At 35.9% G+C, this 17258-nt stretch overlaps 1 protein-coding gene across 4 annotated transcripts in view; it reads right to left on the bottom strand.

Moving 5' to 3' along the window:
• The window catches only part of LOC126889929 (la-related protein 4), a 233660-nt gene that overhangs the window by 12276 nt on the left and 204126 nt on the right, over window positions 1-17258 (bottom strand). For all 4 annotated transcript variants that reach the window (XM_050658671.1, XM_050658668.1, XM_050658669.1 and 1 more), the window contains one exon: window positions 1-17251. This exon is cut by the window's left edge and continues 12276 nt beyond it. In XM_050658671.1, the coding sequence (XP_050514628.1) occupies window positions 17085-17251 (167 nt within the window). In that variant the 3' untranslated portion in view covers window positions 1-17084. The remainder of the gene's footprint in view (window positions 17252-17258) is intronic.

Consider the following 17258-nt stretch of genomic DNA (forward strand, 5'->3'; position numbering starts at 1 on the left):
TGCAAGCCCCACAAGACAGATGTAAAGAGCTGAGAGAGGTTGATGAATACTGCAAGGCAAGCTTGCGAGTCCAGATAGATTTCTAGGTGCCTAATTACACAGAGAGAATAAGTAGTATAGTATGTACTTGCCTGCTTGGTTAAACGAGTAATCTAATATTCCAAATACACACACACCCTTTTTGATTTTCTTTCGATAAAGATATCATCAATCGCGATGGTCAGTATCATTAAATTTAAACGACTACCTTTTTTTTTAATAATGAACGTCACTGAGGCATGCAAAGACTTGTCGCCACACACAGTGATTTTTCTTCTTTAATTTGAGTTTGAGCACGCTAAAAATCAAAAGAATCTGGATTTCTAGTTGTCTTGACTAAGCATGCCATGGTTTTGACCATACATACTCGGTGATTTTTAACTATATCAGGTGCACTTCATTCAAACTTTCAAGCTTGGCACATGTTTAACCCAGCTGAGACCCAGCACGTGCCGAAGCCATGTGCGACCCATGATTCTTTGAGCGCAACGCATATTGTATCTAATTCACATCGAACTCATCTCACTCTCAGTTGGCGTGATGACTTTAAAATGACTATTTGTTATTAGATTCTGAATCCAAAGAAAATGAAATCCTGTTTATATGACTCTTTGACAAAAGCAACAGAAGAAAATCACCATCCTCATATTCTTTACCAATTTTCTCTTTCCTAAACTTTTCCACTTGTTAATGCATGCTGAAACATCTCTGCGCATGTGCCGCGAAAACTGTGCTGCGTACAAAGTTTACCACGTGGACCCGTCTGCGCATGGTCGGGACACGGTGTAGGTTCAATTCGCAGTATCTATCGTCTACCCGTGCTTCACAAAACTACCTACGAGTGGCCTCGGCATTTGCTGGGTTCAATATGCACGGGGCCTCAATCTTCCTTCTGTGTGAACTGCCACAGTTAGCGTGACGGGTAGAACTAGCGATACGCTAAGCTGATTATTAACAAAGTCTCTTAGATAGCTTGTAACACTATACCTTAGATTTTATCTGACATTCTTGTTATGCAGATTATTTACCTGAAGATTCTTGGATGTTTTATAACGTCAAGACCTCTACAGTTTAAATTCGCAGGCTATGAGTTTCGACCATGCAAATACATACAAAGATGTGATCTTTGTAAAAATGCGTTTCATTTTTACGATACGTATATTAAAATGAAAATCCACTAAAAAGTACAACTTTTATTTAATACAAACAAAACTTAAAATAATTAAATAGCCAAAAACATATTTGTCATAAAATTATTATTTCGTCATAAATCTTAAACATTTTCCTTAAGAGATAAAAGATATGAAATTGATATTTTTAAATTACAAAAAGTACTTAGAACAAGACAGCTCTAGATTACACAATTTATAAGGCTATTAAAGGTATATACAGACTGTACAGTTTTACATTAGATATACACGCTATAAATGGCAACATCGTCGAGTCCGAATCGACCGTCGTACAACCGTCGCGTACGAACGAGCCTGTCCCCGCTTCCCACCAAGATGATAACAGTGTATGTTTTTAATTCGCTCCGAATCATTCAGTCATTCGTCATTCTATAATACAATGATGGCAATGTTGCCGATTTTAGCGCTTTCTTCAGTGGGGTATATCGTATATCCAATCCAAAACTAAACAGTCGGTAGATAGCAAGCAATTTATCTTTAGGATTTCATATAAAAAAACATCGTCCAAGTGAAAGCATCACTTAGTTGTTTGTCTCCGTCATAGGATTGTAGCCCAAATGCTAAATCTTGCACCAAATTTCGTACAAATAACTTAAAATTAAAATGTAATTAAAATTTTTCTCAATACATACAAACGCGGCTATATACAAAGTGCGAAGCGAAATTGCGTAAAGGTTATTCGACGACAGAAACAAACTTATAACCAATGAGCAAGAAATTCTTAACACTCGGAACTCCTACATTATGAAGCAGTTTCAAGATCCTGGACCAGATGATATAGAATACGGCAGCTAATACTGGAATTAAGATCCAGTTCAATCCAAAAAGTCACCCGATCCGAATAACATTCCTGTTAAACTCCTCAAAATACTGGATGAAGGCAACATTCATACTACAGTTAAACTCTTCAATGAAGTCTGTAAAACTGGTACAATACCTAGTTATTGGCTAACAGATTACAGATTTATGAGTCTGATGAGCCATACTCTGTAATCTTTCTCCAAATTAACCATGGAGAAATACTAGGGCAGTCAGATAAGTACTTAGCCTCTCCGCCCGATGGCGCCACTATCGCAAATGAAGTGTACTGTCATTTAATGCGTTCTCGTAGACGGCTAATGGCAAAATTTCTGCCAAATCGAAATTATAGTACTGTTGTGATTGCGTGTGAAAGTCGGCGTGTCCGCTGATTTTAATAAAATGGAAAAAGAGCAATATCTGTCGGTGATCCGATTCTTGTTTTTGGAAGGGAAATCACGCAGCGAAATTAAAGAGCGCTTGGATGCTGTGTCTGGTGAGTCTTCTCCTTCGATAGCAACTGTCAAAAATTGGTTTAATGAGTTTCGACGTAGACGAACGTCGGTTTTTGATGAGCCACGCGTAGGTGCCTCGAAAATGGCTACCACGAAGAATAACGTGACAAAAATCCACGATCTTGTATTGGCAGACCGCTGACTGAAGGTGCGCGAGATAGCTGACACAGTAGGCATCTCAAAAGACCGCGTAGGTCATATCCTGCATGAAATTTTGGGCATGAGAAAGCTGTCGGCGCGAAGGGTGCCGCGTTTGCTCACTTCAGACAATAAGCGCAACCGTGAGACCACTTCAGAGCAGTGTTTGACGCTATTTAAATGTGATCCAAAGGATTTCTTACGTCGTTTCATAACCGTCGACGAAACATGGATTCACTGGTATACACCAGAAACCAAGGAACAGTCGAAAGAAAGGACACCACCCTGCGAACGTGATCCGAAGAAGGCGAATACTGTCCAATCGGCCGGAAAGGTGATGGCCAGCATTTTCTGGGATTCACAAGATGTGATCTACATCGACTACTTGGAAAAGGACAAAACGATCACAGGGCCCTATTATGCCGAATTGTTGGGCCGATTCGACGCTGACTTGGAAGAAAAAATTACCCCATTTGACAAAGAAAAAAGTGCTCTTCCATCATGACAACGCACCGTCTCACATCTCCGCCATCGCCATGGCAAACTTGGTCGAATTGGGCTACGAATTGTTGCCCCATCCACCGTATTCTCCAGATTTGGCCCCGTGCGACTACTGTTTGTTTCCAAACTTGAAAAAGACACTCGCTGGGCAGAAATTTAAGTCGAATGAGGATGTCATCGCCGCCACGGAAGCCTATTTTGCAGACCTCGAGTAAAGGTATTTTTCAGACGGGTTAAAGAAGTTGGAGCATCGCTGGGTCAAGTGTATCGAGCTAAAAGGAGACTATGTAGAGAAATAAATTGCCACTTTTCCAAAATTTTCCTTTTCTAAGTACTTATCGGACTGCCCACGTAAATGCGAAGAAAGTCTCGATAATACAGTCTGGTTTTTGTAACGCTTTTGGGCCACGAGATTCTCGTTTTTCACTTGCACGTGTCTTGTAACAAATGGGTATTGATAAACAAAAACTCAGCATTATCAAAAAATTGTATTGGCATCAATGTGCAAACATACGAATTGGTCAGAACACGACTGAAGCAGTGGAAATACGACGAGTGAGACAAGGGTGTATCTTATCGCCTTACTTTTTAATATCTATTGTGAATTTATTTTCAAAAAAGCCTTAGATGAAGACGCAGTCATTAAAATCGGCAGAATCATTGTAGTACTGATTTCTTTCAATAAAAAAAGAGTTGCAACGGCTTATCAACAGAGTGACCGAAACATGTGTTGAAGGTGGGCCAAAAATTGAATACTGATAAGACAAAACTTATGGTTGTCACCAAAACGGAGTTACAACCAATGAATATCAGAGCGTATGGATTATTTTATATAGAGATTATATTATATTATATTATTATAAGTTAGAGAGTCCAGAATATCGCATATTTGTGCGCTAACGTTAACTGGGATATAAACAAAGAAATAAGAATACGCTTTTAAAAAGCCAGAGCCCCCTTCTATGAACTAAAAAAATTCTTTAATTAATACAGATATTAAACCTTAAAATCAGATCAATACACTGGCTATATGTTCTCCACATTGCTGTATGACATGGTGAGCTGGATCCTTGCAGACACTAATGAAAAAATTGGACGCTTTTGAGATGTGGATCTATCGATGAATATTGCGGATAATTTGGGTTGATCGAATCAGAAATGAAATAGTTTTACACCGAATGAAAAAGAGCACATTTCGGCCATGTAATGAGACATCCGGAGAGGTATAACCTTCTACACCTCATAATACAGGCAAGATCACCTGAAGAGGAGGCTCAGGCCGAAGAACGTCCTGGCTCCAAAATCTCCGAGAGTGGCATAGAAGAATTTACTAGAGGTAAATAGAACACAAGGAGTAAGGGCAATGGCATACGCAGACGACCTAGTCCTACTAATCGAGGACGGCACGAATCGGGGCATTATACATAAAGTAAACACAGCAATGGAAAAAACCGCGAAATGGATAGAGAGCAACGATTTAAAATTGGCAGTAGAAAAGACTGAGATAATTATCTTGAGAGGACGGCGGAATCGAAAAGACATTAATTTTCGGTTCAGAGACTCCGAACTAAAACCCCAGAAAACAGTTAAGTATTTGGGAATAATCTTCGACGACAGAAGGTCATTCGGCCCACATATACAGGAAGCATGTGGGAAAGCGGAGGCAATGACCTCAGCCCTACAAAAATTAATGCCGAATATAGGAGGCCCTGGATCACACAAACGGGCAGTAATGCTACAATCCATAATATTATACCGGGCCCCAGTGTGGCATGAGGTCGTAAATAAAGCCAAATACAGAGCCATGCTTCTCAGAGCGCAAAGAAAACCCCTGATCAGAGTGTGCAGCGCGTACAGAACCGACAGAGGAGAGGGTACGAATGCATCGAAGGGCTAACGGAGCTATAAGTTCAGGACCAGAAGAAAGAAGAAGCCTGGAAAGTTGGCAGGATCAGTGATCAAGAGAAACAGGCAAAGCCGCCTGGACGAGGACCCTTATCCCTGATGTAGTAAGGTGGTATGAATGCAGACACAGGCGCGTTAACTATTATTTCACACAATTTTTGACGGGGCATGGATCCATTCGGTCATATGCATATAGTATAAGAAATACCGAGGACGATCTGTGTACCGAGTGTGGAGTGGTGGATGACGCGCACCACGTGATATTCGTATGCCCTGTATATCATGCAGGGCGAACCTCGCAGCTGAGAATGGGGTCCCCTCTGGGTGAGCCCCAAGAATTAATGCATAAAGCCATTATGAATAAAAAAATGTTTGACTTGATCATTGAATTTGTCACTGAAACGATGAAGCATAAGGAAGAAAGAGAGAGGAGACTCCAACAAAGATAATCCGTTTGTATTTCTTTTGAACATGTGTCGTTCCGCGCCGACCGGGGTGGGTAGCCAATATACAACTCCCACTTCTGCCGGGGCAGAGTCCTTTAACATAAAAGAAATTTTAATCCTAGTGTTAGTAAATGTTAGATGTTTTGTTTTTCATGTGTTTATATCTTGTGTTGTGAGTGTATAGATGAATGGGCCACTCCTACTGGGGGTGGAGAATGAAAGTTTAGTTGTTCTCACTAACTGTCTAGTAATTCTTTGCCAGTTTACGGTGGATGGGATGATGACGTGGTCGCGCCCCCTCACCCATTATCATGCAGATAGGTCGGTTGCCTTACGGACCCTGGCTGGCTGCATGCGTGGATGGGGTGGCGAGACCGGGTTGCCATGACAGTCACAGAGCGCACGCAGAGAGTGCTAGATGGGGGTGACGAGCAAAGCTGGTGGGTCAGAGCTATGCCCGCTAAGGTCGGTTCCTGGCCCGCCGGTTGGAGAAAGAGGTGAGTTTAGTTGGTAGGCGGCTCGCTACGAGAGTTTAATCCAACACACCTGGGACACCATCCCAGAAGTCTTTAGAATATTCTCACCTCCCAAAAAAAGGGTACTGAAAGAGGAAGAAGATACAAATGCATCCACAATTTTTGTTTTAACTTCTTCCAATGGAGGTCTACATTATAACAGTATGTACAATCAGTGTTGTACGCAATATTGTTAGTTAATCGGTCTTAATGGATACATATGTCATTGAGAAAAATGTCAAATATAAAACTTTTAACACAATATAAAATACGCACCACAAGCAACAGGATGCTTTCCTTGGGGCATTGAATATTCATAGTTTGAAGACTAAAGTAATGTTTTTACAATAAAAGACAATAACGTATCCTTTACCTAGTATTAGAATATTGTTAAATCGTTTATTAATAGGTTTGCTCCAACACAATATTTGTACGGTCCCGAAATCGTCACGAAACTATTTGTACTGTTTTTAGGCGCATGTTCATCATTCGTATCATCCGTTGACGCTAATTCGAAAATCAACCCTAGTGCGCAGGTCAGCGCAACAAGTACTGCCATTTATCCGAGTACTGAAATGATCGTCTCGAAACTGTCATTGGACGATCACAATTTTTGTTGGAACAATCATCGGAAGGATGAAACGATGAACGGTCATTGTTGTTAGAACGTATTTCGTTTACTGCGCAACATGACGGTTCTTCGTTGTGTTGGAACAAACTTAAAGGCACGTATCCACTATGTTGCGCTCCGCTCTCCCTGCAACTGCTCCAATTGATATGGCATGCGCTCCTCTACATACAAATTGCCACCGATTAGAGCTGAGGCGGAGCGCGCACCATTACACGGTCCGGGAGCGCGAACGTATTCACTATGTAGATCAGTTGCAGGAGCGCGTAACGCAAGAGGAACGCGAACATAGTGGATACATGCCGTAATACCTACCACTTCCATAACCCTTACGATTTATGCATCGTTACTAAGATGTTTAATTTGTCAAATACCAAAAAGTTACAAATAATTTTAGAAAACGCTCTTGTGCGGTCCAAATACTATTTTAAAATCTACTAACAAAATCATTTAACCCTTTCGCGGGCACACTGCATATGCAGACACTTACCAAGGGAAATTACTGTCTGCATATGCAGTCGTGTCCGTGAATGGGTTCACTAGTTTAAAAGTAATGTTTTGATAGTGGAGTGTGCAACTGGAAAAAAATCAAAAGGATCAATCAAAATAACAATTCTACAAAATAATCAGCTAACAGTCTTAAAGTAAATTATATACTGATAACTGAAAAAGGTGCCGTAGACCCAACCCTTGCTCTGCCACTGTAAATTCGTTATGTACATACACAGCCTATAAGTAACATGTAACTTAAAAAAACATATTAGAAAATAATGTGTTCTATGTGTTTATATGTTTTTTGAGTTTTGCGATCTCTAATCCGTGTGACAACCGTCTTGCTCAATTCATCCTATAATACAATATACTATATTTATTATATATAGATATAGCTAGCTAATCACTGATCGGTTTTGTTTTAGAGTCAAACGCCGATTTTAATTACTTGGATTATAAAATTAGCATTGTGTCTCATATATCGAGAATTCGCTATATAAATCTAGCAATAACAACGAGATTTAAAATAATACAAAAGATACACTAATCTTAAAGTTACAAATAATAAAATAATGGGATATGAAATAAATTATATATAAAAAAGTCATAGTTTAGCGAATGTGTTACTAGTATGTGGAGAAAAAACACCGAAATATAATTAAGCATCATTTGAATTTAAATTGCCTTTCTTAAGTTTAAGTTCTTCCTTATTTTATAAAGCAAAATACCAAAATTAATTTTGTTTTAATTTTGAAATATGTGATATTCGTGATACTAATTTCCATTGAAAGTCATGAATTAAACTCTATTCTAAAGGTTGTAGTACCTCTGGAAAGTTTAAACTACGACAGTCTGATTTTGTCTTGGAACATCATGGAGTGAATGCCCATTACACTTAACAGCTCACTGCAGCATTTGTCACCTAAATTATTATTGTTTTTGTTAAATTATATGTTGAAGTCTTTCTTATAAGCAGATAATTGATATCTAATTGCTTGCTATATATGTGCATTCTTTTTTTGATGCAGGTAATAAAATTGTTTTAAATAAACCTGCACAAAATTAAACATGAACCAACTTGTTTTAACCTGCAGAATACTAACAGTTTTAATATTCATGGATTCAACGATATCGGATGTTTATTTTTGCAAATTGTGACACTCAGAGATTCCTTAGCCTTCTACCATCATCTAGGACTGTGTCCTGAGTGCCATTCTATTCCCTAGTTTCTTGTAGAGAATGTAGTAAGAAACAAACTAGCTTCAGTAATCCATAAAGTATGGAACCAGATCTCGCGTCTGGTCATATTTAGGAAGATGAAGACGTTGAAGTAATGCAGACACCCAAAATAGGCCCTAAAGCCTATTTGACAGCCACAAATAAGATCTATGGCATACAGAAAAGATCCTTCAGGTCAGATAACATATAGAATTGAGGCAACTATGCAATCGCATGAATAATAGAAATATAACTTCTCCAACTCATAACAAGAGAAAATATATGTAGGTTAAACAAAACCTGGAAGAAGAATCTCATGGCTCAAAACACTTGAGGCAGTGCAATGACATCTAGCACACTGTTCAGCAGTAAATAGGGTTATTTGGACCAATATGATAGCCAATGCCCTAGAGTCTAGAGGATAGGCACTTATAGCTCTCTACAAAAAACTGTTGTAGACTTAAAGTGGAGCAGACACTTTTAACATGTTGATTTGCCACATGATGATAAAAATCTCAGGCAAATAATTGAATTTTCTTGGTTTCGTTCTGATCATGCGCAGTAAAGAAATGTGAGCACATGCACATGATCAGGACGGACGATCCTAAGAACACTCGACGAAGATAAACGAATAGAATGTAACTGTAAAATGCATCAGCCAAATCAACTACCTAGGATAATACTAAAAAAAATTGAACTAGTAATATTTATCATTCTAGCCAAAATCATTTCGCATAGATAGTCCCAGTTACTGTTCAAAACTTATAAATATTATATACAGGTCTAAAAGAATTGGTCTGCATAAATTGAGGTACAGTATGCAACAGTTAGGAAGCATCAACTTCTCACTCTCGTATTGCTCTAACATAAAGGTGTTGACACCAATCACAACACAGCATTGTGTTAAGAATATCACAATATCAACCATTAACCACTGTTTGGCAATAGTCCTCAGCAACCAAATTAGCACTGACCAGTATGAGTTGAGTTTGTCTGTATGAAAGCCAGGGTGTAATTGAACATGGTTGTTTACATGAAAACCATACTGATTATTTTTTAATACTAAATTTCTGATATGTGCAAATTACGTACCGCCTTATTTGTTATAAGAATTATGTTTCTTCTACCGTTGAAAACGTAATGTAAGATCTAATGTTCGATAAATTCACTTACTTTTACAATTTGCTAAAATTTAGCAAACTGGTCTATCTACTAGATGAAATTATAGATTTAACAATAAAGGCAACATACACACCTATTACCAATGAATGTTCCCATGTTTGAAGTGACTGCTTCTTAACGCTCGGTATGCTTGTATGTTTTTGCACGGGCTCGAATCAATTCACCCGTCACGAGACGCTTGAAGTATGATATACAAACATATACAGTGATGAGCGTGCTAATATGGAAAACATATTAAATTGTGAGATAAAAAGAAATAAAACTAGCAGAGTTTTTAAATTTAGCCATAGTAACATATAAATTGACATATTGATTGTTTTCCACCTTTAGACGCATCAGAGGAGTATGTCAACTAAAACTGTCTTTGTGACAGTGGCATTTCTCAAATTCGTTCGATACGTCTAAAGGTGGGAAACAATCAATATAATGTCAATCTATAAGTTACTATCGCTAAATTTAACACCTCCACTACGTTCATCTCTTTTTATCTCACAACTTAATATGTTTTCCATCGTTTGCGTTATTTTGCCGGTTATTAGTGCGCTCATCACTGTATGTTGAAGATAGCCTTACAACCAAGTGCCGGAGACTAGGGAGTCTTGCCTGAATTAAGAAGAAGATGTTGAAGATATTAAATTTGATATTTTATTCATCACAAACCAGTTGTTAAATTTTTAGAATGTAAGGAAAATGTAAATGATGAATAAATTCTATATTATATTTAACAAAGTTTGAAAATGACCAAAACCATTACACAAAATTTTTAAAGAAAAAATTAATATTTTTTAAATTGTAAAGAACTTAAATGTGTGATGTTATAAAACAATATTAAAATTTCAATAATAAACAAGCATACGATTTCATATATTACACATATAGTCATAACGCGCGATAAGTAGTCACTCCTGTCGGCACTTCCAAAGTGCTACGCGGTTTTTTTTGTAAACTATCTGCGTAATTTTTAATCTGGTGTAAAATATAGATTAAATATTAATTGTATTACATTTAGTTTCACCAAAATATATTCACTAATATTTTTTCTGATTTCTTGCTTACCTGCACTATCCAGATATACTTCTAGTGATATTCTTTCTCTAGGTTTGTAATGAAATTTTGCTGTAGTGAAATTTAGTTTTTAAAACATAAGTATTTGAAATATTGTTTTTTTTTAATCAAAACATGTAACTCGTTAAATTGCCCCGTATAACATTACAAAACCTTCAATTATTGCAAAATCGAGAACAACCAGTAAGGTCTAAAAATATAAAAAAATACAGGGTGTTCCATTAAAAAAAAAAGATAGTTTATTCCGCCCTATCAATATGGGTTAGTTTATTCCGCCCTATCAATATGGGTGGTCCTGTATATTTGAAATATATAAGTATGGTCATATCTATGCTCAAATATTTACCTGAATAATCTGTCTTTTCGTGTCTCTTACGACAAATGAGTAATTAGGCTTCCTCGCACTAATGCGCACCCTGTATAATGAAACCGATGTCCGCTGTCGACACGTTAACGTGTCGACGCCCTTCCCAGCAAGGAATATGTGAAAATTTTGCTGTTATTAAAATAAAGTAGAAGAGTGCAACACATTTTACTGGTGAAAATAATTTAATTTTTTAAAAATTAACAATGATTTGCTTATATAAAAAACACTTTCAATTAGAGTCCTTGTTAACGATCCGGTTTTTAGCCGGACGAAGAACCGGACAGTGTGCGTGATACTTAACGGAACCGGGACCATGGCACGATCGCTGGATCGCCGGATTCGACTTCCGACAAGCTGGCGTTAGGTAGTCATCACACGATTTGTCAGACCGCGTGTATCAACGGTTTATAACAGAAAATTGATTTTGATCAATTATTTATTACGACCGGAAAAATGTGTAGGTACACCTGTTCGGATTTATGACGGTCTTTTTTCACAGCCAGCTCGGCTAAAGACTGGGTCGTTAACAAGAGGCTGAATGGCAGAACTACTATAAAAGAAGAAAACAGTTTTATATTTCATCAAGGCGTAATATTTAGCACTAATCACCTTGATTTCAAGTTCCAGATACTGCTGTAGTATTGTTAGGTTATCGAAAGTTTTTACAAAATTTACAGATATAAAGTTTTATTAGGCAAACCCAAACTACATATATAATAAAAAACTTGAAAATCAATTTGAAAGTTATAATATTAAAATAAAAAAAAACGTTTACCCAACAGAAATATGTCGATAAATCAGTCATTTTAAAATTAATAAAAGACCGAATCGATAACACAGACATTGCTTTTCTCTATCATGGATCTAATCCAAAAAGGCAACAAACTTGAGATGTTGGGTAGGTATCAGTATCTTCGGTGTCCATATTTACATGACTTTATTTTTGGTAGGAAACCAATATGCTGTTTAATACTTGACTAACACGTTTCTTACTCAAATAAAATCGAAAATAAAAAAACATAATCTCCTCAACACATATTTATGTCGATTTAACTTAAAATAACTTAAAATTAGCAAATTAAATTTCTAAAACAAAAACCAAAATTGGAGTCGGAAACTAAAATTAAAAACTTTTCTATTTAAACAACTAAAAATGAACCTAGGACAAATGATCCCGGACAAAAAATCTCCACAAATTATTTCTGTACAAAAAATCGCTAGACAAATAATCTCCGGATAAAAAATCCACACAAAAAATTCCGGACAAAAAATCTCCAAGAAAGATTTGCTGCCGAATAGTTCTCAGCTTTCTCTCTGCTTTCCCGTGAACGCAATCGACGCAAATGTTTTCAGCACCAGTGTATGAAAGTATAACAATAACCATGAAACCGCTTTTCGGCACGAAAATAATGATAAGCAATTAAGATTAAGCAGGAATTGTAACTTCGATTACCAAATTTCTAATTCCAATTTCCTATTCCAACTGGTTTTCCCCAGTACGGATTCATACCGAAAACTTTAATTTTTACATGACAAAAGAGTGTTTTTTCAAAAATCGTGGAAAATATGGGAAATGGAATTAATATGCTTTACTACTCGATATCTATATATATTGAGGATCTGTGTGCATTCATGAAACGTTTTTGCGCTATTATGAATGTTTAGCTTTTTTTATACCACAGGTTTTTGACATAGCTTTTAAAGCAGGTTTGTGAAATGTTACTTGCATTGAATTGAAACTGATGATTAAATATTTTTGATGTAAAATTTACAAAAAAGTAACATGTTTTTTTTGCATTACAATCAAAATTATCGCTTTCAGGACCAGCAGTTATCATCACGAATAGGCAATGTTTTGAACAGAGTTATTCAAAGCAGAGTGAGAAAAAGATAAAGTTTTGACAACATGATTTCCGCAGCCTTAGCTCATTCTCCACACTTTCCACGATTTTTGAAAAAACTCACTCTTTTGCCTTGTAAAATTTGAAGTTTTTGGCATGAATCCGTGCTGAAGAAAACCAGTTGGAGAAGGAAATTGAATGAAACTGAGGCAAAAAACTTTTGAGAAAAACTTTTGAGAACTATTGGGTCTCAAATATTTCTTGGGAATTTTTGGTCCGGAATTTTTTGTGGGGATATTTTGTCCAAAAAAATTTGTGGGGATTTTTTGTCCGGGGATTATTTTTGAGGAAATATTTTGTCTGGCGATTGTTTGTCCAGGAATAATTTGTAGGGGTTTTTTGTCCGGAATTATTTGTCCGTACACCCTAAAGATAGATTGAAATTGTTTATAAACTTTTAATACCTTCCCAATTTCAGTTAAAGACTCAAAGATATTTTGTCGTAATATGTTTTGATCTCTTGCGTTCTGATTTTATTTATTTGCTAATTGGTCGAAACATAATCTTTGTCCAGTATAAATTATTTTACAATAATTGCCCAACGCTGATCTTTATTAAAGGTATACCATTGATTAACATCGATATTTACAATATTTTACATGACCTGTTATATTTCATGACTTATGTAATAACTAGTTGTAGAATTTAATGTATATAGCGGAAGCATGATTACAAAGTATGGTTCAAAAACTTTTTAAACCCATCAGAAACAAGTCTCTATCTGTCTGCGAAATTTTGCGCATTCAAAGAGTCTTTTTAGGAGAAAATGCTCTCAGAATCTGTATGGGAATGCTTTGAAAAACTAAATTTAACCCAGTATAGTTAATAGCAAGTAGGGATAAAATAATTAAAAGCCCTGAATAAATGGGAATATCCACAAAAACAAAACAAAAAAGTCGTCCATAACATAGCTATAATCTATTCACAGCAAAGAAAAAGTGCACCTCAACAAGTGTATGTAACAGAAGTCACCGCCTACTCTCTCTAACCGATCATTCTACTATTGAATGTGGGGTCTGAAATATTTTCACGAATATTTCAAGAGTTTCTGACGCTTTTTCTTGGCTGTGAATATATATTATAAGTGCAACCATTTGCTGTACGACATATTCACTACAAGAATTAAAAAAAACACCGTTTCCTCATAAAAGTATCCGGAGCTCTACCAATCTTTCTATCGAGGAAAAACGTAAAAAACAATGACCATTACTATAAAATTTATTCTGGAATATATTTATTATCCTAATTTTTTAATCTTCCATAGAAGTACCATTTTATTGTTAAGAGATTGTTATGAACCCACGATTTAGATAAACATAATTCAATTAGTTTAATAATTAATTATGGACCTGTAATCTGGTTTAGTTTTACCATTAAATGACAATTTTTACAGTATTCGATTTTCAAAGTTTAATAGCATATTACATGATTATTCGAATAATATTCGATAAAAACGTGTGATTTCATGAATGAAAAATATATGATGTAATACTGTACACTTCGGAAAACCAGTTCATTCAAGTAGCTTGACAAGTATTCCATGAAGGCATTTAGTTAGTCCATTTTATTGGAGTACAAGCCTCATGTGAACGTTCCTATATACAATATATCGTATAGCACTATTCAGTAAAACCGAATACTGTAAAAAGTACCAGTAGTATATTTCCACCTGAATGAGGTATAAAAACTGGCAGGCCGATTTTTATAAACCGCTAATGCCTGTTAATGATACGGTACCTTTCACATGTCAAACCATGCCACATGTCAAACGTCAAAATGTGCATTATGTCATACATGAACTAACAATAACAAAGTATCCTATTACATGAAATCTGGTTAGAAAACATTTAATACGATCTTCGTAACAAATTTGTAATAATAATATATTCAATTTTTTGTCTTATTTGACGTTTTATGTATATTCTAGATATTTAATCAGAAAGAATTAGATATTTTTTACATTTACAAATATCAGTGGTTAATTAGTAGTTCTTTAATTTCATACTTGTGCGAAATTTCATCAATAATTGCAAATTCTTGAACTTATTCATAAATCTTCAAATTTTACCCTGTGTTGACGATCCTGGCTAAATTTGTGTATGATTAAAATGTATTCTTAATTGAGGAGACATTAAAGATATTTGGTACAGAGGGAAAAATATTATAAAAATAATTTTCGCGTTACATGAAAAACACAATTTAGTAATAATTATGAGCGCAAAGCACGAACAGTGTTGCAGTTATTATTATTATTATAAAACCTAGTTATTATCATAAACATTATGAATTTACCTTTAATAAAGAGAGCAGTGGCAAATTACCGGACTTAGGGTGATTACACCTATATTTCTAACTATTAAAATCACAAGCTTCAAAGTCCACTTTGAATTATATAGGGTGTCTCAAAAGTAGCGGAACGGTCGAATATTTCGCGAAATGAACATCTGATCGAAAAACTAAAAAATATGTATTCAATATTTTTCAAAAATCTATCGAATGACACCCAACACGATCCCCCACTCCACCCCCTGTAGGTGAGGTGGGGGCTAACTTTGAAATATTAAATGGAGATCCCCAATTTTTTATTGCAGATTTGGATTCATTTCATAAAAGAAAGCAACTTTTATTCGAGACATTTTTTCAAATTATGGATAGATGACGCTATAGTAAAAAAAACGATTTATCGCGATACCATAGGTAAATTATAGAAACGGTCTATCTCGAGAAATACACTTCCAAATGAAACCCCAAAAAACACGTGTTTAATATTTTTCAAATACCCATCGAATGATACTAAACACGCTCCGCCACTCCACACTTTGAAGGTGGGTAACTCTAAAATCTTAAATAGGAACACCCGTTTTTTATTGCAGTTTTGGATTCCTCATGAAATAATAAGTAACATTCATTCGAAACATTTTTTAGAATTGTTGATAGATGGCGCTAATAAATCGTATTTTTCAGATTATAGCGCCATCTATCAACAATTCTAAAAATGTTTCGAACAAATGTTACTTATTTTTTCATGAGGAATCCAAATTTGAAATAAAAGGAGATTCTTATTTAAGATTTTAAACTTATCCCACACCCCACCTCCAGGGGTTGAGGGTCGTGTTTGATGTCATTTGATAGGTTTTTGAAAAATATTAAACACATATTTTTTGGTTTTTCATTTGGAAGTTTATTTTTCGAGATATTATATTTTCGAGATATTTTCTATAATTTACCTATGGTTTCACGATAAATCGTTTTTTCCAATTATAGCGCCATCTATCGATAATTTGAAAAAATGTCTCAAATAAAAGTTACCTACTTTTACGTAATGTATCCAAATCTGCAATAAAAACTGGGTGTTTCTATTCAAGTTTTAAAGTTACCCCCCACACCACCTCCAGAGGATGGAGTGGGGAATGTGTTTGGTGTCATTTGATAGATTTTTGTCATTTGAAATATTCGACCTTGTCGCTACTTTTGGGATACCCTGTATATAATTTCAATATGTATGTAATTGAACGTTTATCACTAACACATTTTTTAAAGTTTTGATTGTTGTGGTTAAACGTTATGATCGTATCATTCGATAATATATATTTAAATTTTCAAGAAAAATCACATTTTCAGCCATACTAATGCATTCATTGCATCCTTCCGTCCATCTTTTATAAATAGTCTCTCTCGATCCGTTTTCATTTAGTTTAAAATATGTACTCTCTGGCGACTGAGCAAAGGTAGGGCCAACGGCTCAATTTAAAAACCCAACAACAATATACACTAGACCTACACTCCCCCTATACAGCTTATACATAAAATGGTAATTATTTGTCAAAAATAATCTTTCAACATTAGCCTGTACACATGGAGAGACGTCAAGAGAGAGAAAAAGATAGAGTTCAAGGAAGCCGCATCAACAAAAATTGGGCAATCACAGTCGCGCCACTTGCTTAGTACAGCACTAATATTTACTTCATCATATTCCTTTTTAAATATATCAATTTTTAACAGTCGGCTAGGAACATATGATTTACACAAGTGAAGTGAAATCATAATGTACATGTACACCTAAATGCCAGTAGTTTTTGTATGTTTATATGGGTCAGTCAATTGGCGCACACTATGCGTAAATATATGAGATATTACAGGAGCACCACCGTCCCCATTGCACTAAACATCCTGCTGAATCCCTGCTACTTCGGAGATCGGGGAGTCACAAAGTCACGCAGCTGGGATGTTCTCATTTCAGTTCGTCTCCGCTGAGACCTCTCGTGGCCTGATCTGGCTCCACCACGATTCATACCGTTGTACCGCTGCTGATTTCCGTTGCCACCCGATTCAATTCGTTGTGGACCATTGTCTAAATC

This window comes from Diabrotica virgifera, chromosome 8 (assembly GCF_917563875.1).
Source record: "Diabrotica virgifera virgifera chromosome 8, PGI_DIABVI_V3a".
NCBI lineage: Eukaryota > Metazoa > Arthropoda > Insecta > Coleoptera > Chrysomelidae > Diabrotica > Diabrotica virgifera.